The 15,204-nt window shown below is 36.3% G+C and overlaps 1 protein-coding gene across 3 annotated transcripts in view; it reads right to left on the bottom strand.

Moving 5' to 3' along the window:
• The window catches only part of shank3a (SH3 and multiple ankyrin repeat domains 3a), a 225,513-nt gene that overhangs the window by 75,571 nt on the left and 134,738 nt on the right, over positions 1-15,204 (bottom strand). For all 3 annotated transcript variants that reach the window (XM_043264469.1, XM_043264470.1, XM_043264472.1), the window contains 3 exons: positions 13,981-14,058; positions 11,808-11,874; positions 9,397-9,739 (listed from right to left, as the gene is read on the bottom strand). In XM_043264469.1, coding sequence (XP_043120404.1) covers positions 9,397-9,739; positions 11,808-11,874; positions 13,981-14,058 — 488 coding nt within the window. The remainder of the gene's footprint in view (positions 1-9,396; positions 9,740-11,807; positions 11,875-13,980; positions 14,059-15,204) is intronic.

The following is a 15,204-nucleotide window of genomic DNA, read 5'->3' on the forward strand; positions in this document are numbered from 1 at the left end:
ATGAGGAACTTCCACAAAGACATGCGCCGCGTTTCAAAACCAGAGTCTGGTGAGCAGCCTACCGAGACGGATCCAACATTCCACTGAACTGTGCTCGCGATTCGCAAGAATTTTATACAAGATTTGAGCGCGCGTGATGCCCCAGAACGATTCAAGCGTTGGATTCGAAATGCGTTTCGTTCGATTTCAAGCTGAATCTGATAGGTTTAAATTGAGTCTTGTTTGAAACGCGTGAATTCTGTCATCATTTAATTTCTTTGTTCTGCAGAACCATGCTGTTTTGGGGCACCACTGACTTCCATAGTAGGAAATACAATACTATGGAAGTCAATGGTGACCCAAAGCAGTGGTTAAAAAGAAATTCATACAGGCTGATGATGGCAGAATTTACATTTTTGGTGGGAACTATTCCTTTAAATAAAACTCTAAAATCCAATTAACAGGTGTATTTCTGTTAACTAACCATAATCAAATGCCATAATCAAAACGTTCAATTAAGTGTTCGATCTGAAAATGAAAATATGGCTATATAGCCTATTTAATATTTGAACATTCAAACATGCCTATATGTTGCTCAAAACATACTGTCTAGGTAGAAAGCCACAGCCACATTCTATAAGACCAGAGGCTCATTCTAACTAATGTACTTCAGCTCTAACATGTGTTTCTCTTTCGAGGAGGACTGACCTCATTCGAACTTAATAACAAGCACCTTTAGGTATTAACTCACTCACACATACAAACATGTGTAACCCTCAGAACCCCACACACAACAACAACCTTGCCCTAATCGACCACGCTAAACCCCTCAGGCATACAGTGTCCTGGTGAAGGGTGTGACAAAGTGATATATTGGCTCTATACCTCTCCTGAGCATCCTCTCGGCTGCCTCCTTGGACACCAACTATACTTCGGTAACCCTGGCAACTGCCATCATGGAGAGATAAATTGAAAGCAACTGTCTTGATTTGCCGGGTGCTCATGTCAACAATGAATCAGAGGCTTCTTTTCTGTCATCTCTCACGATTCTTGCTCTCTCTTTAGGTAACAGCAGCTTGATCCGAAGTCAAAGACTAAGTCTCCACGCTGTCCTCATGCTGTGAATAACTCCACAAACTTACGTGTCAGATCTGTGTTATCTGGGGCCAAAGACACAAGCATCTAAACTTTCTCCACTTTCTACAACATGATAGATATGTTGTTTTTAACTAAAAGTATCTATCTATCTATCTATCTATCTATCTATCTATCTATCTATCTATCTATCTATCTATCTATCTATCTATCTATCTATCTCACACTATAAAACACTGAAATAAAATATAAATATTAGATGAAATAAAATTTAAAAACTACAGAAAATAAATATCCATAACTAGAACCTAGAATTATAAAAATATAAAATCAAATTAAATTGTTCCAAAAATAACTTAAATTAGAAAAGTACAATATAAAATGTATTTAATATATACAGTTTATTAATATATAAGTTTCTAAATGTCTAAAGGACTGTATAGTATATAGACTGTCCTCTAAATAACTGAATGTAAATGTAAATATTTAGCAAGTTTAAGGTTACATTTTTATTTAATATCTCTATCATATTTAATACAATTTTTTATTAACACCATACACACATTTACATGATATGTTCACATATATATATATATATATTTTACAACAGAATACTATTTTTAAGCTCCAGAAAAAATACCAGGTGAAATATTTTGCACTACTTGAGGAAAACATATTTGTGCATTTGCGTGACAGCTTTTTACGTATATAAGGTCACAAAGAAAAATTGATGTCATTGCCATCACAAAAATAGATTCAATGTGACTTGTCATCAGCTGTATAGTGATGCTACTAAACTACACTTTTCTTTTAAAAATGTCAGCTAAAGAAAGCTTCCATCTTCGCCTGACAATAGAAGTAAACCTAAAAGACTTTATCTGGAAGAAATGACCCTTTGAGCTCTGAAAAAATGATGTTGAGAACAACCAGTCCAGCCATAATGGAGAGAGGCTCATATGCTTTGTAAAAACAGAATAAGGCATCGGAATCAGTCATTATCTTGCAAGCGGTTATTTGCATAAGTGCACAATCGTAAAATGGTCTCTGTGGATGGACCGAGATGAAAGAATGAAATGAATTATGTCTCGTTCTCTCTCATCATCTCTTCCGTTCTTCTGTCAGAATCTCTTTCAGTCTGTCTTGCCCCTTTTAGGGGTTAATTGAGTGTAATGGAGTCAGTGTGAAGCCCTTCCTCCGACAGAGCTTAGATGTGTGTGTGTGTGTGTGTGTGTGTGTGTGTGTGTGTAAATGTTTGTGTTTACTGGGTCATCCCAACCTCCCAGCAATTTTGGAAACACCGCTATCAACTAAAAATGTCCTTTTCTCCTCTCTCTCTCTCAATTCCATTTTTCTTAATCTTTTCTTTTTTTAACACAATAACAACAATATTTTGCAAAGAGAAAGACGATGGTTCTTTTACAAGTGGATGTGGCTGAATCACATGAAACCTGTCAGGAAATTGCATATTTCACACCAAAAGAAAAAGAAATAACTTTTTTTAAAAAATATATAGAATACATAAATAATCAGAAACTGAAATTTTTGAATAATTAATTTTGCATGACAATTATTATGGGAATTCATGGGGAATAAATAAAACTGTATGTGAATTTACAAAAAAAAAAAAAATTAAAATATTATCAAAATGTGTGTTACATTTTTAGAATTGACACTAAATTAATTGCATTACATTTTAATTAAATTAGCTAATAGCTTGGTTAAAATGGTTAAAAGAAAAATTAATTGGCAACACTTTACAATAAGGTGCTATTTGTTAATATTGGTTAATGTATTAATTAACACGAACAAAAAGTATTTATTCATCTTTGTTAACATTAGTTAATAAAAACGCAACCATCCATTGTTAGCTCACTGTGCATCAACTAATATTAACAAATACATGCGATTTTAATAATGCATTAGTAAATGCTGAAAATAGCATTAACTAAGATTAATAATTGTTCATTCTAACTTCATGTTATCTAATGAATCTTACTGTAAGGTGTTACCAATGAATCACCACTGAGAAGTAAAGAAATAAGCTTTAATTATTTTGCAAAACATTATGTACAACTGACAAATACATTTATTTAAATGATACTTTACCACATTAATCAAAAATCAAATATATAAATATTTATAATTCATAAACTATAGTTATTAAATATTCTTTTTCTGTTGTTACTGGGATGAAATGTCACCTCAGCGTGTTTTTGCAGAGATGCTTTAAACCCAAACGACCGTGAGCGTTGATAAGGAATAAGCCAATAGGAACGCAGAAGAAGATATTGACCTCACAGCCGCCCCCTAAATCTCCCGTCATCCAATAGGAAATCAGTTTAGGGGTGAGCGTGGAGGGAGTGGCAGGTCTGGATGTCCTGAGGGTGGAATCCATCACGGAAAGCTCCAGACTGAGAGAGTGCTCTTTCAGAGTGACACCTCATTTACCTGCCTTGCACAAACAAAATGGATTCCCTTTTGCCATCAATAAATCACTCAATTCTCCTTCCCTCTCTCTTTTTCCTCTAAACAGAGCTCATAAATCGGCAAAGTAATGAAACAGCAGAATTGAGGTAAGGTCTAAATTTCAGCCTCTTAAACGGTGGAAAAAGAGACATGTTAATGATGAGTGATGAGCTTTTTACCTTTCGTTCAAAAAGCTTTTATCATCATATTTTAACAGGAAAGAAAACTTGAACACAGCAACAGATATTCAGAGCTTTAATAAGATTTTTTTTCACTCGCAAAGGGGGGAAACATGGTTGTTGTCCCGTCTCAAGATCACTAGCTGTAGTGTGCACATCACCTTTACTTACACAAAGACGTCTTAAAGAACGATCTCCCAGACCGTTCATTATTTCTGAACACTCTGTCTATGACATACTTTATCAAGATGCTGTCTCGTATATTATACTATATATAACCGCTTAAAGGCCAACGTTTTGGAATTGACAATGGCATTTAAGAGTCACCCCTGAAATAGTTTGGACATCATATTGATGTAAAAATAAATAGTTTTGACCACATTAATTAATGTCGGTTACTGGACACTTAACAATAGCTGATCTATTGCAATACTACCAGTTACAAATGCAGACTTTTAGCAGGTTTTAGCTTGCTGGACTGCAAAGCTGCATAAACAAAAAAAAAAAAAAAGTTTTCCAGTAAAAATTATACAAATATATATCAATATCATTATTAAGATATTGTATCAGTTTTGTGGAGTTTTATATAAAATATCTGGCAATAGTGTAAAGAATTAAAAACATTTTTTAATAACCTCTTTATCAGTTTTAAATATATATTAACCATAAAGTCCCTCTGATTTAAATTTTTCTAAAATTGTGGTAATGAAAAATATAAAAAAATGAAATAAAATATAAATATTAGATTAAAAAAAGAACAAATTAAATGAAAAATACTATAAAACTACAAACTTCTAAAACTGCACATAATATTTATAAAAAGTCTATAAAATAATTTATATATTGTTGTTGTTTTTGTTTTTTTAAATTGTATTTTTTAATTGTATTATAAAATATCTGTCAATATATATAAATATTACCAATTTTATTGTTATTTAATGAATGAACACCTTTAATGATTTAAAAAATTGTTAAGAACTTTAGGGTACAAACACAGAGTTTGAGATTTAGTGATCACCTCGATCTTAACCTCATTTTTTCTTTATATATGTTAAGGATTCATATCATAGCAAGGGCCAAATTTAACACGATATCATACACCGTCAACCAATAACAGAGCCCGAGCTTGACCTCTGACCTTTGATTCCTCTGTGCTGTTGCCGCTCGTGCACCCAGCGACCTGTGATCTCTAAATTCACTTTGACAATATTTAGAACAACGTGTCCTGGCCTCAAACCTGACCCCGAATGAGGAAGTGGGTGGCCGGCGTTGACCGCACCGCTACGGCACTAATTACACACTCTCCTGGTCACCACGCTCACCTCAGGGAGTGACAGGTGGACACAGCCAGACAAAGGGCAGTGACCAGAGAGAAAGAGAGGAGACTTTTATAGAACGCCGGACACCAAGGACAGGCGCTTTGGCTTAATTCCTGTATCATCACATTCTGCCTATTAAACACAAACACACTGCAAACCACACAAACACACGTTATTATTACTAGTAGAGGGCCAGGATGTCAGGAAATACTGACAGATGGACAACTAGGACAGAACACAGCAAACGCCCCTCAGGACCACACCAAGAGAGAGAGAGAGTGAGCCCTAAAGTGTTGTTCTGCTGCAGAAGTACACTACACCTGCTGGTAAAATTAGAGTCCTGAGGTCCAAAGCAGCACACAAAGACCCTTGTTTTGTTGAAGTGAAGTCAAACAGCACAAAAGAACTGCTTCAGAAAGTAGCCATCACTTTTCTAACCTACAAAACTGCATTATCTGGCCATTTTGAAATATGCTTGTAGTAAAGACTCCCTATCAAGAAACAGACATGCTCTTAAGACACACACACACACACACACACACACAATGCCACAATTTGAAGTGAAAGAGCATATATACTTTATGAATGCCAAAAAGTTAAGTACACTCAAAGTAGTATATTTTATATAGTAAGTATGCAAATATCAGTGTACTAGTAGTATACTTGTAAGTGTACTATTTCAATACCCCTTGATACTAAACTGGCCCACTTTCTAGTACAACTTTGAGTACTAGAACTAGTTTACATCTATATTTTTAGTCTGTACTGAAACTACACTAAAAGTAAACTTAAAGGTATACTGATAGTTTACTAATGAAATACTTGAAGCATTTTTTATACACTTTGAAGTATAATCTCGATAAACTAGTTTTATACTGCAAGTACATGTGTAGGTTTACTTTAAGTATACTACCTAACTTTACCCATTTAATAATACCTACTAATGTTCTCTTCACTGGTGACATTTTATTCCATAATGTTACACATTTTGATGCTGTTTCATATCTAATAATCTTGTCAGATTACACGATGAAGTTTCCGTTGTTTGGGTTTCTTCTTCTTCTTCTTGTGTGTTTTTGGTAATTCTGAACAGACGATGTGTACTAGTGCCCCCTAACATTTAACAATGAAAACACTGATTCTAAGAGCACAGTATAAGCCTGAGAAATACATCAAAAGTTATTACAAGTATACATTCCTATTTTTAGTGTAAAAGAAGTATACTAATAGCACACTTGAATAACCTTTTTTTTGTAAGGGTACTGTATACATCCAAAAATGCATTAAGATTTATAAACTGTTCAAGAGCAACTGACAGTAAAGACATCTATAACGTTACGAAATATATTTATTAAAATGAAATTATGTACCTTTGAACTTTTTATTCTTCACAGATCCTGAGGTGGACGAGTCCACAAAAAATATTAAGCAGCAACAACTGTTTTCAACAGTGATTAATGTTTTATGGGAGATTTCTGAAAGGTCATGTGGCATCTAAAATACACATTTTAAATTGTAATAATAATATTTCACAAAATTACTGTTATATTTTTAGCAAATTAATGCAGACTTAAGTGAACTTAAGACACTTTCAAAAACATACAAAATCTTAAAGGTTACAAATATTTAATTTTTAATTTTTTAAATTTAAAAAAATATTTCATTCAATGCTAACACATACTGATTAAAAAAAGTTTTAATTGAAACTATTACATGATATGGTGATTAATTTAATGCATGAAAAAAATTGATAAAAAAAGACCACTAAATTGATCTTTCTATTTCCGGAAAAATATCTCCAGATAAAGATAATTCAAAAACATTTGATGATTTTTGCAGGTGAAAGCTTTTAATAAACAGACAAAAAAGTGGTTTTAGAAGTTGATATATTGCTCGTTTTATTCCCAAAAAGTATCATGTCGTTAGCTTAGCAAAATGCTAATGTCAAACTCAATCAGAATCAAATGCAGTCGGGTCTCTCACTGTTTTGTGTGGCACATAATGGTGTGATTTAGTGCATTTCAGATGATTGTTTCAGACAGTAGAAAAATTACACCTGCTATAAAAGGCAGTGTGGTGATAAACAACCTCTGCCGTGTCTCCAGTGTCAGATTTGTGCTGATTAGCGCTGCAAAACACCCACTACCCCCATCCCTTGCTGTAATTCAAAGTATTTCTTATTTCCATTGGACGCAACACTAAAAGTTTGAATTCCAAATTAATCCACGCAAGTTTTCTTCCGTTTAGAAACAACACAATTATAAAGCGCCACGTCTCACGATCTCTAAAACCCTGTCAATCATCGCCCTGCAATAAATACACAATATGAGATTCAGAGCAATATTGTCGGGAAATTCAATAAGGCCCGTTGGAGTCCCAAAACACAGCCGATTCCAGCAATGTCCTGCAGACTCGCAGGAGAGGAGAGTCTAATCTGAATATATATTAAACATTTGAATAGCGCGATTTAAAAGCAGCAAATGTCGATCAAATGCTGCTTTGTGAGGATGTGATAGATTACAACAGTGTAAGTATTTTAGACGGAGGAGAACGAGCAGGGAACTCCGAAGGATTTCATTCAATACAGGTCTCAGCTGCCATAAATAAAAAGATTGTGATAACTCATAAAACACACTCACAAAACTACACACATTGAAAAACACTAAAGATTTACAATAAAAAATCATATACATGGAAACCAATTTATTTGTAATGCCATGGTACTTTGTGGGGTATATGATTAACTACTACCATGGAATTACTCTTAGAGTTACTGGAACTACTTTGACAGTACTAACAATCATATTGTATATTACTATTTGTATTTTCATACCACTGCTTCAAAAGTTTTAGCCGGAGGGAACAAAACATAAATACCATTGATTAAGTCCTATGGTACCAGCGAGTCAAGGTACTACCATAATACTTTTGCAAGTGAAGATTTTAGAAATAAACCCTCTTGCTGCGGCCGTTGTATGACAGATATGTTGAGAGTTATAATTAATAATTGATTATTTGACAGTGCTTTTACCGGAGAAATTAATATTCATAACCCCACACTTTACGTTGCTGATTTAGTGGGGATGGATATAAACTTGGAAAAATGTGGTTAGATAAATAAAACTACACTGATTATTTTTTCAACCCAAATGCTGGGTTTAAACTGATGGCTATAGTAACTGGATTAATTAGATCCATGTTTTAACGCATCTGTTTGTCTTTAAGTGGCAATCAAAGCATGGCTAAAGCGCCACAAGTTACTGACTGCAGCTTTAAAGGGATAGTTTTCCCAAAAATGCTAAATCTGTCATTAATTACTCACCCTCATGTCACTCCAAAGCCTGTAAGACCTTCATTTATCTTCGGGAACACAAATCAAGATATTTATAATATTAAAACAAAAAAATAATGACTTTACTCTTCTCATACGAGAATACAAAAAGCATTCTTATAGCTTTGTAAAATTATGATTGAACCCCTGATGTCTTACTGATATCCTATGTTTCTGGAACTTGGATTCATGGTAGGACCCCTGCTGTCTATAGGAGGGTCAGAGAGCTCTCTCAAAAATATCTTCAATTGTGTTCCCAAAGACAAACAAAGGCCTTAAGTGTTTAGATCGTCATGAGCGTGAGTAATTATTGACACGATTTTCATTTCTGGGTAAACTAACACTTTAATGATAACGTTGTGCGTAATCAAACAAGCAAAACCATTTAAAGAAACACCCCACTTTTTCTGAAAAGAGGCTCATTTGAGTATTGACTGTTTTTGAATCCATTCGGTCAATCTCAGGGTCTCGCGAAGCACTTTTAGCTGTAGCTTAGCATAGATCATTGAATCTTATTAGACCGTTAGCATAGTGCGAAAAAATGACCAAATATATTTTTCGATATTTTTACTATTTAAAACTTGAGGTACAAAAATGACGTAAAATGAAAAGTTGCAATTTTCTAGGCCGATATATCTGAAAATAGCCTGGAAATAGTCCCTAGCAATTATCATTGCCACGGTACGGCAGGAAAGATCCTTGATGATTATGTAGGAATGATAGTATAGTTCATTGTTCTTTTTGCTTAGAAAATTGCAACTTTTCATTTTATGTCATAGGTCCATGTACGCTATGTAATTACAGAAGAGTCAAGTTTAAAATATCGAAACTCTATGGCCCTTTGAGCTAATGATCTAATCAGATTCAATGATCTAAATGAATCTACAGCCAAAAGTGCTAGATATCGGCTGAATGGATTAGAAAATTGTAACTCTCAACTGTTTAACTCTAGGGAAGTTGGAAAATGATGTGTTCCTTTAATAATCAAACACTCAATGAACAGGTTATGTTCATGAAACGTGCTCACCTGAGGCGTCCGCGGCTGTGGGAGTGCGTGAGGGGCGCGTGCCGGCGTACAGCGTGCGAGCCGGGCTCCTCGCTGACGCGCTGGAGGGAGGGCGAGCGGGAGTGCGAGGAGAGCGAGCTGCCTGTGCTCTGCAGGCTGCCGTCAGCCGCCACGTCTATCCCGGTGTGGGCCAGAGGGGGCAGGCTCCTCAGAGATGGCACGGGCGAGTGGGCGGGGCCTGTGTCGGCCACGTTGTTCAGATTGTTGTCGGAGGCGGAGCGAGGCAGAGAGCGTGATGATGTCAACGTGTCGCCTCCGGTCACGCGCCGGCGATTCGCGTAGGAAGGCGTTTCCCTGAAAGGCACTGGAAACAGGAAGAGCAGGTGTCAGCAAAAGGTCACAGCGAGCGAGAGGGAGGCCGTACGTGACAAACTGTCAGGTACAATTAGCATAATTCGTAAATGAGGGGTACAGAAACCTCATCAGGCATTCAAAGGGGTAAACAAAAGACGCACTCGAATTACAAAGCTCCTCATCTATAATTCATTAGAAAAACACACTTCCTCCTGTCCTGACCGCTAGCACAGCGGTCGTTTGCTTGGGACGCTTTTGGGGTAAAAAACTGATCATTACACGACAAACTCACTTGTTTACCAATAACTGAGAAATGAGGCTGTTTTGTCTTCCCACTGAGGAAAGCAATTAGTGCAGACCATCAACACTAGATGGCAATATCTCACCTCTCCTAGATGCAGGTAAAACTCCGTAGTGATGCTGTTTTAAAGCAAATGTGTAGTTTAAAATGCACGTCTCGTGTATATCAGGGTCAAAAGAGTTCATATGACTCAATGACAGCCTTATTTAATGATACAATGAGAGAGAGAAACAGAGACAAGCAGGATAAAAGAGTGCACAGCGCTGTCATCCTGACATATGGTTTGCTGTCAGTCTCATAGCTGATTCTCTCTAATCTCTAATGTAAATTAAGTATTGATCAAACCGCTGTACAGAACATCCACCTGTCACCTGATCAGATATGAACAGCCCTCTGCCAATCACCGCAGGATGTGAGAACAAGAACAAGCCACTCAATACATCCTAGAACTGCAGTTCTCAGTTGGTTTTGCCTCAATGTAACTGAACTGAAATTAATGTAATTTCAAGACTGTGTTTTGTACCATTTATACTAGGCACTACGTATTTTACCTACTTATTAACTATTTACAACTATTTGGTTAGTTGTGTGTGTGTGTGTGTGTATGCATGCATTTGAATATTATATTTGTGTGTGTGTGTGTCTATATATATATATATATATATATATATATATATATATATGTCTGTGTGTGTGTGTGTGTATATATATATATATATATATATATATATATATATATATATATATATATATACTGTATATATATATATATGCATTCACACACACACACACACACACACACACACACACACACAAATATATTATGTAAAAGAAACATTTTCTTATTTAGCAAAATAGATCTTACTGGTAAACCAGGCTTTAATAAACACGTTCAGCTATAACAAAACAACACGTAAAACCGATAGTACTAAAATATACATATATATTACTATTAGTATATTCAAATCACTCCTCCTTCAATAGTTTCAGCCGGAGAAAAAATCTAGGGACACTTTAGATGGGCCATTTGTTTAAGTAGTGCAAATACTGCGCTCTGTAGTCAAGCTGTCTGCTTGTTTAGGCCCTCTACTCTTCCACCCATCCATTCAGAGTGAAAAGGCCAACTGTCCGACCCACTCAGGACACCCTCACTCACTCTCTTTTCCCCTCTCTCGGTGACTGATGGGAAGGAAATGAGAGGAGAGAGAGACAAAGAATGGACACATCCTGAGAGGCTTCAGCATTAGTGACAAAATATCCGCTACGGTCTCGTAAACGCTGTGTTTTTTAGGCCGGTTCAGATTCTGTGTGTGCGTGAGAGCGTCCATCCCATCCTTCATCGAGGTCACACACGGTTCTGATGAGATACCGGGGCCTGCGGCTACACTCCCATTGGCTCAAATCAAACTCCCAACACCTGCTGAGCCTCGGGGATTAACCCCGCTCCGTCGCCATGACAATGGTACTCCACACTAATGGGTACGATCCATTACAGCGGTGCGACAACCGGCTGCTATTCCCCGCCAGAACTAGCGTGTGGAATGAGCTAGCCTTGCAGTCGATGCGGGCGAATAGAGTGATGACTCTCATTCACCCGAACGCTGCAGACTCACAAACACACACGGACTCACAAGGGGCCGCTCAAATTTTCATGTTCCCTGGCTGTGGTCGCTCTGCCGCGTTTGTAAGGATTCATTAACACGAGAGATTGTTTGCGCTTGCTTGCAAATTCGATAGCAGCTAATGATGGCGGAGGTACAGTATACGAGCCGCTTACCAACATCTGATGCTTTGTGAGTCTTTATAATTTCTGCCAGGTCAAAGTTTCCAGCTATAATAGCCACCTATAGAGAGAAAGAAAAATGGGTTATTTTTCTCCCAGACATCCCTGGGCAAACAAAAAAACCCAGTTACAGATTTATAACACTGCATGCAATTCATAACAGGATGTTATGTCGCCCCGAAAAAACTAAGACAGCAATTCAAAAGCAATAATGCAGCTGTCAGTCATTAGCTACTACAAAATCATTCAGATTGACTACATTATCATGTATATGAATATACATGAAATATTGACTATATCCCTGTCGAAAAACACAGCATATGCTGGTTAGGTATGTTTTTTGACTCTGGGATGCTGGTTTGAGCTGGTTTATGCTGGTCCAACCACCTTAAGACCAGCAAAGGACCAGTATAAACTAGCTTTTTTATATATATCCAAACAAATCAAATAAGTCTGGCACAAAAATACCCAGTTCTACAAAGTATAGAGATTGTCCAGAGGATTTACCGTTAGATTTACAGTTTGCAGTGAACAAACAGGTCTCAAATAAAGACCAAAGACCAATAATTAGTGACCAATAAATCACTAATTTGATTCGGCCTAATATGATACTATCTCTCTCTCTTTTATGAATGTGAGGGCTAATTAACTTTTCCTCACTAAAGGCTGAATCAAAGCAGCTGTCTAATGGTTTCCGTGTTGGATTTATGCAGCCGCACCAAGTCGGGTTCCCCCTCCCCTTGTACTAACAAATTAACTTTGATCTGAGCTGAAAATCTGTGTCAACATCAATTGTACTGTGAGTTCAAGCACTGAGCATCACAGCACAGAAGCAGACAAACACCAATCCCAGTACGCTGTTGGTATGTTCACGTGAAGCATCAGAAGGGCACGAGAGATCCATTTGACTTGCCACGTTAACATGCCGCTTACACTGACCAAATGCCAGCGTGGTTAATACACAGATCCAGCAAAACCCAACAACTAATGGAATGTGGTGTTTTAGGGGCTGCGTGAACTTGACAGACGAAAACATTTCAACGCTTGTTTAAAAGGCTAAATATATATTTTTAATAATACTGTCTATCAGCAAGTTGATCAGAGTAACAGTAAAAATATTAATAGACTTTTATTTAAATGTAATTATTTTTATTTCAAATAAATGCTGAACTTTTTATTTATCAGATAATTCTATAATAATTTATGTCGGTTTTTACAGCAAAACATTTAACATTGATAATAATTAGTGGTGGGTATATGAGTAATCAAACAAAATATATGTATTTGTATACATAATATATACATGCGTACTGTGTATATGTATTTTGTATATATAAATACACACACATGCATGTATGTATTCAAGAAAAGTATGTTATGTTTATATATTAAGTATGCTTATTTTATAAGTATTTAATAAATATATATATATATATATATATATATATATATACTGTATATGTGTGTGGTTATATATACATAATAAATGTACACAGTCAACACACATATATTACGTTCACAAAAATTGCGATTAATCGTTACCCAGCACTAATAATATTAATAAAAAACAAAAGAAGTTTCTTAATCAGCAAAACAGCATAATAGAATGATTTCCGAATGACGCTGAAAAGTCAATAAATAAATTACATTTTAAAGTACACCGTAATAGAAAATAATAGTTTTAAATTGTAATAATATTTCACACATTTTTCTCCAAATAACTACTAAATAGTGCCATGGCTTCTTATCAATTCTATATTTCTTTTTAACAACTGTGTATACAACATAGTACAACTGTGTATATAATATTATAATTTTTTTTGCACTGTTGATTAGGATCTGTCAACATTTCTCATGACCCCGTCCAAATATTCTCTTAGGAGCCTGTAAAACTGCTAAGCTAAGTTTTGGTCAAATAAAAATGTCTCATCAATTGCCTGCCTACCAGCCTTTTTGTCAGAAGTGCCTACAAATGTTATCTAGGCAGACTTTTTCACGTCCAGTGTGAATTCTCAAGACACAGCCCTGAAACTGCTCTTGGCCTAAAGTTAAATACAGTTTGGCTCTGCGGGCAGCGAACGACAGAATCAGTTTAAATAAGATCCGGCTCCATTGACTCCCTCCAAGGTGTTTGATCTCCAGGAAGCCAGAGGTCTTGCGCTCTCACCTGGAAGGCAGTTTGGCTGTTGTAGTTCTTAATCTCCTTATTCGCCCCCCTGAACAGCAGCACTCTTGCGCAGCTATCCTGGAGAGAAACAAACAGAGAGATTACAAGCGGCGCGATAAATTGACGCTAGTGAAACGCGTGCACTGCAAATTCGCCCTAGAAAGTTTCGTGATGGCGCGTGTGTGTGTGTTTGCGTGCGCGTTTGTCGCTTTCGCAACAACAGAAATGACAAAACTGATGTTCCGCTGGGACCAATTAGCTCACCAGCTCATATGTAGGTCTGCTATCAGAGAGAAAAACAGAAAGAGAGAGAAAGAGAGTGAGGGAGATACTCTAATGGCAGTCTTTCTCTATGGGCATCCGAGACGGAGTGTTTAGAAGGTCAGCACAGCATCTGGCTATCATCCCTCTCTCTCTCTTTCTCTGTAGACACTTTTGACAGTCCACACACACTTTTAGGAGCTGTACCACGCAGACATGACTCAGCTGGGATTGGTGTCCTAGTTTCCTAACAGTGGTGAGTAAACATCAGAGTCTCTTGGCCCACTAACACACCTTCAATAGAACCTTAATTACACTTGCAGCGCACTTCCTGTCTGTCTCTCTCTCAAGCGCACTCAAATCAGGCGACTCCGGTAAAGACACCAAACCTATAAAAGCTTCGGAGCACAATTTTAAGATATTTTGGATGAAAACCGGGAGGCTTGTGACCTGCCAAGTAAATGAAAGACATCATCGGAATACTCCGTCTTCCATCAGTGGTTCAACCGTAACATCATGTAACAACTTTTTGTACGGAAACACAACAAAAATAATTAGAATAAGGAGTCATGGCTGCCAAAATTCAGATTTAATATTGCAGGAATAAATTAGATCTCAAAATACGCTCAAATAGAAACTTATTTTAAATTGTAATAATATTACTGTTTTTACTATATTTTTAATCTAATAATTACAACAACCTTGGTGAGCATAAGAAAGTCTTTTCAGAAACATCTCAAAGTTACATTACTCAAACTTAAAAAAAAAAAAAAAGTGGAGCTGAAACTGACTGGAGATAGAGTTGAGTTTAGTAACAATTTAAAAATAAGTTACTGTAATACTATTACAAAAAATAAAGTAAGTTTATACTTAATTATGTTTTAAAGAGCTGCATGTCGCATAACTATTATTATAAGTATTAATTTTTGTATTTTCAGACTCATTTTGTGAAATACGTCAAGA

The sequence above is a fragment of the Puntigrus tetrazona genome, chromosome 18, assembly GCF_018831695.1.
Source record: "Puntigrus tetrazona isolate hp1 chromosome 18, ASM1883169v1, whole genome shotgun sequence".
NCBI lineage: Eukaryota > Metazoa > Chordata > Actinopteri > Cypriniformes > Cyprinidae > Puntigrus > Puntigrus tetrazona.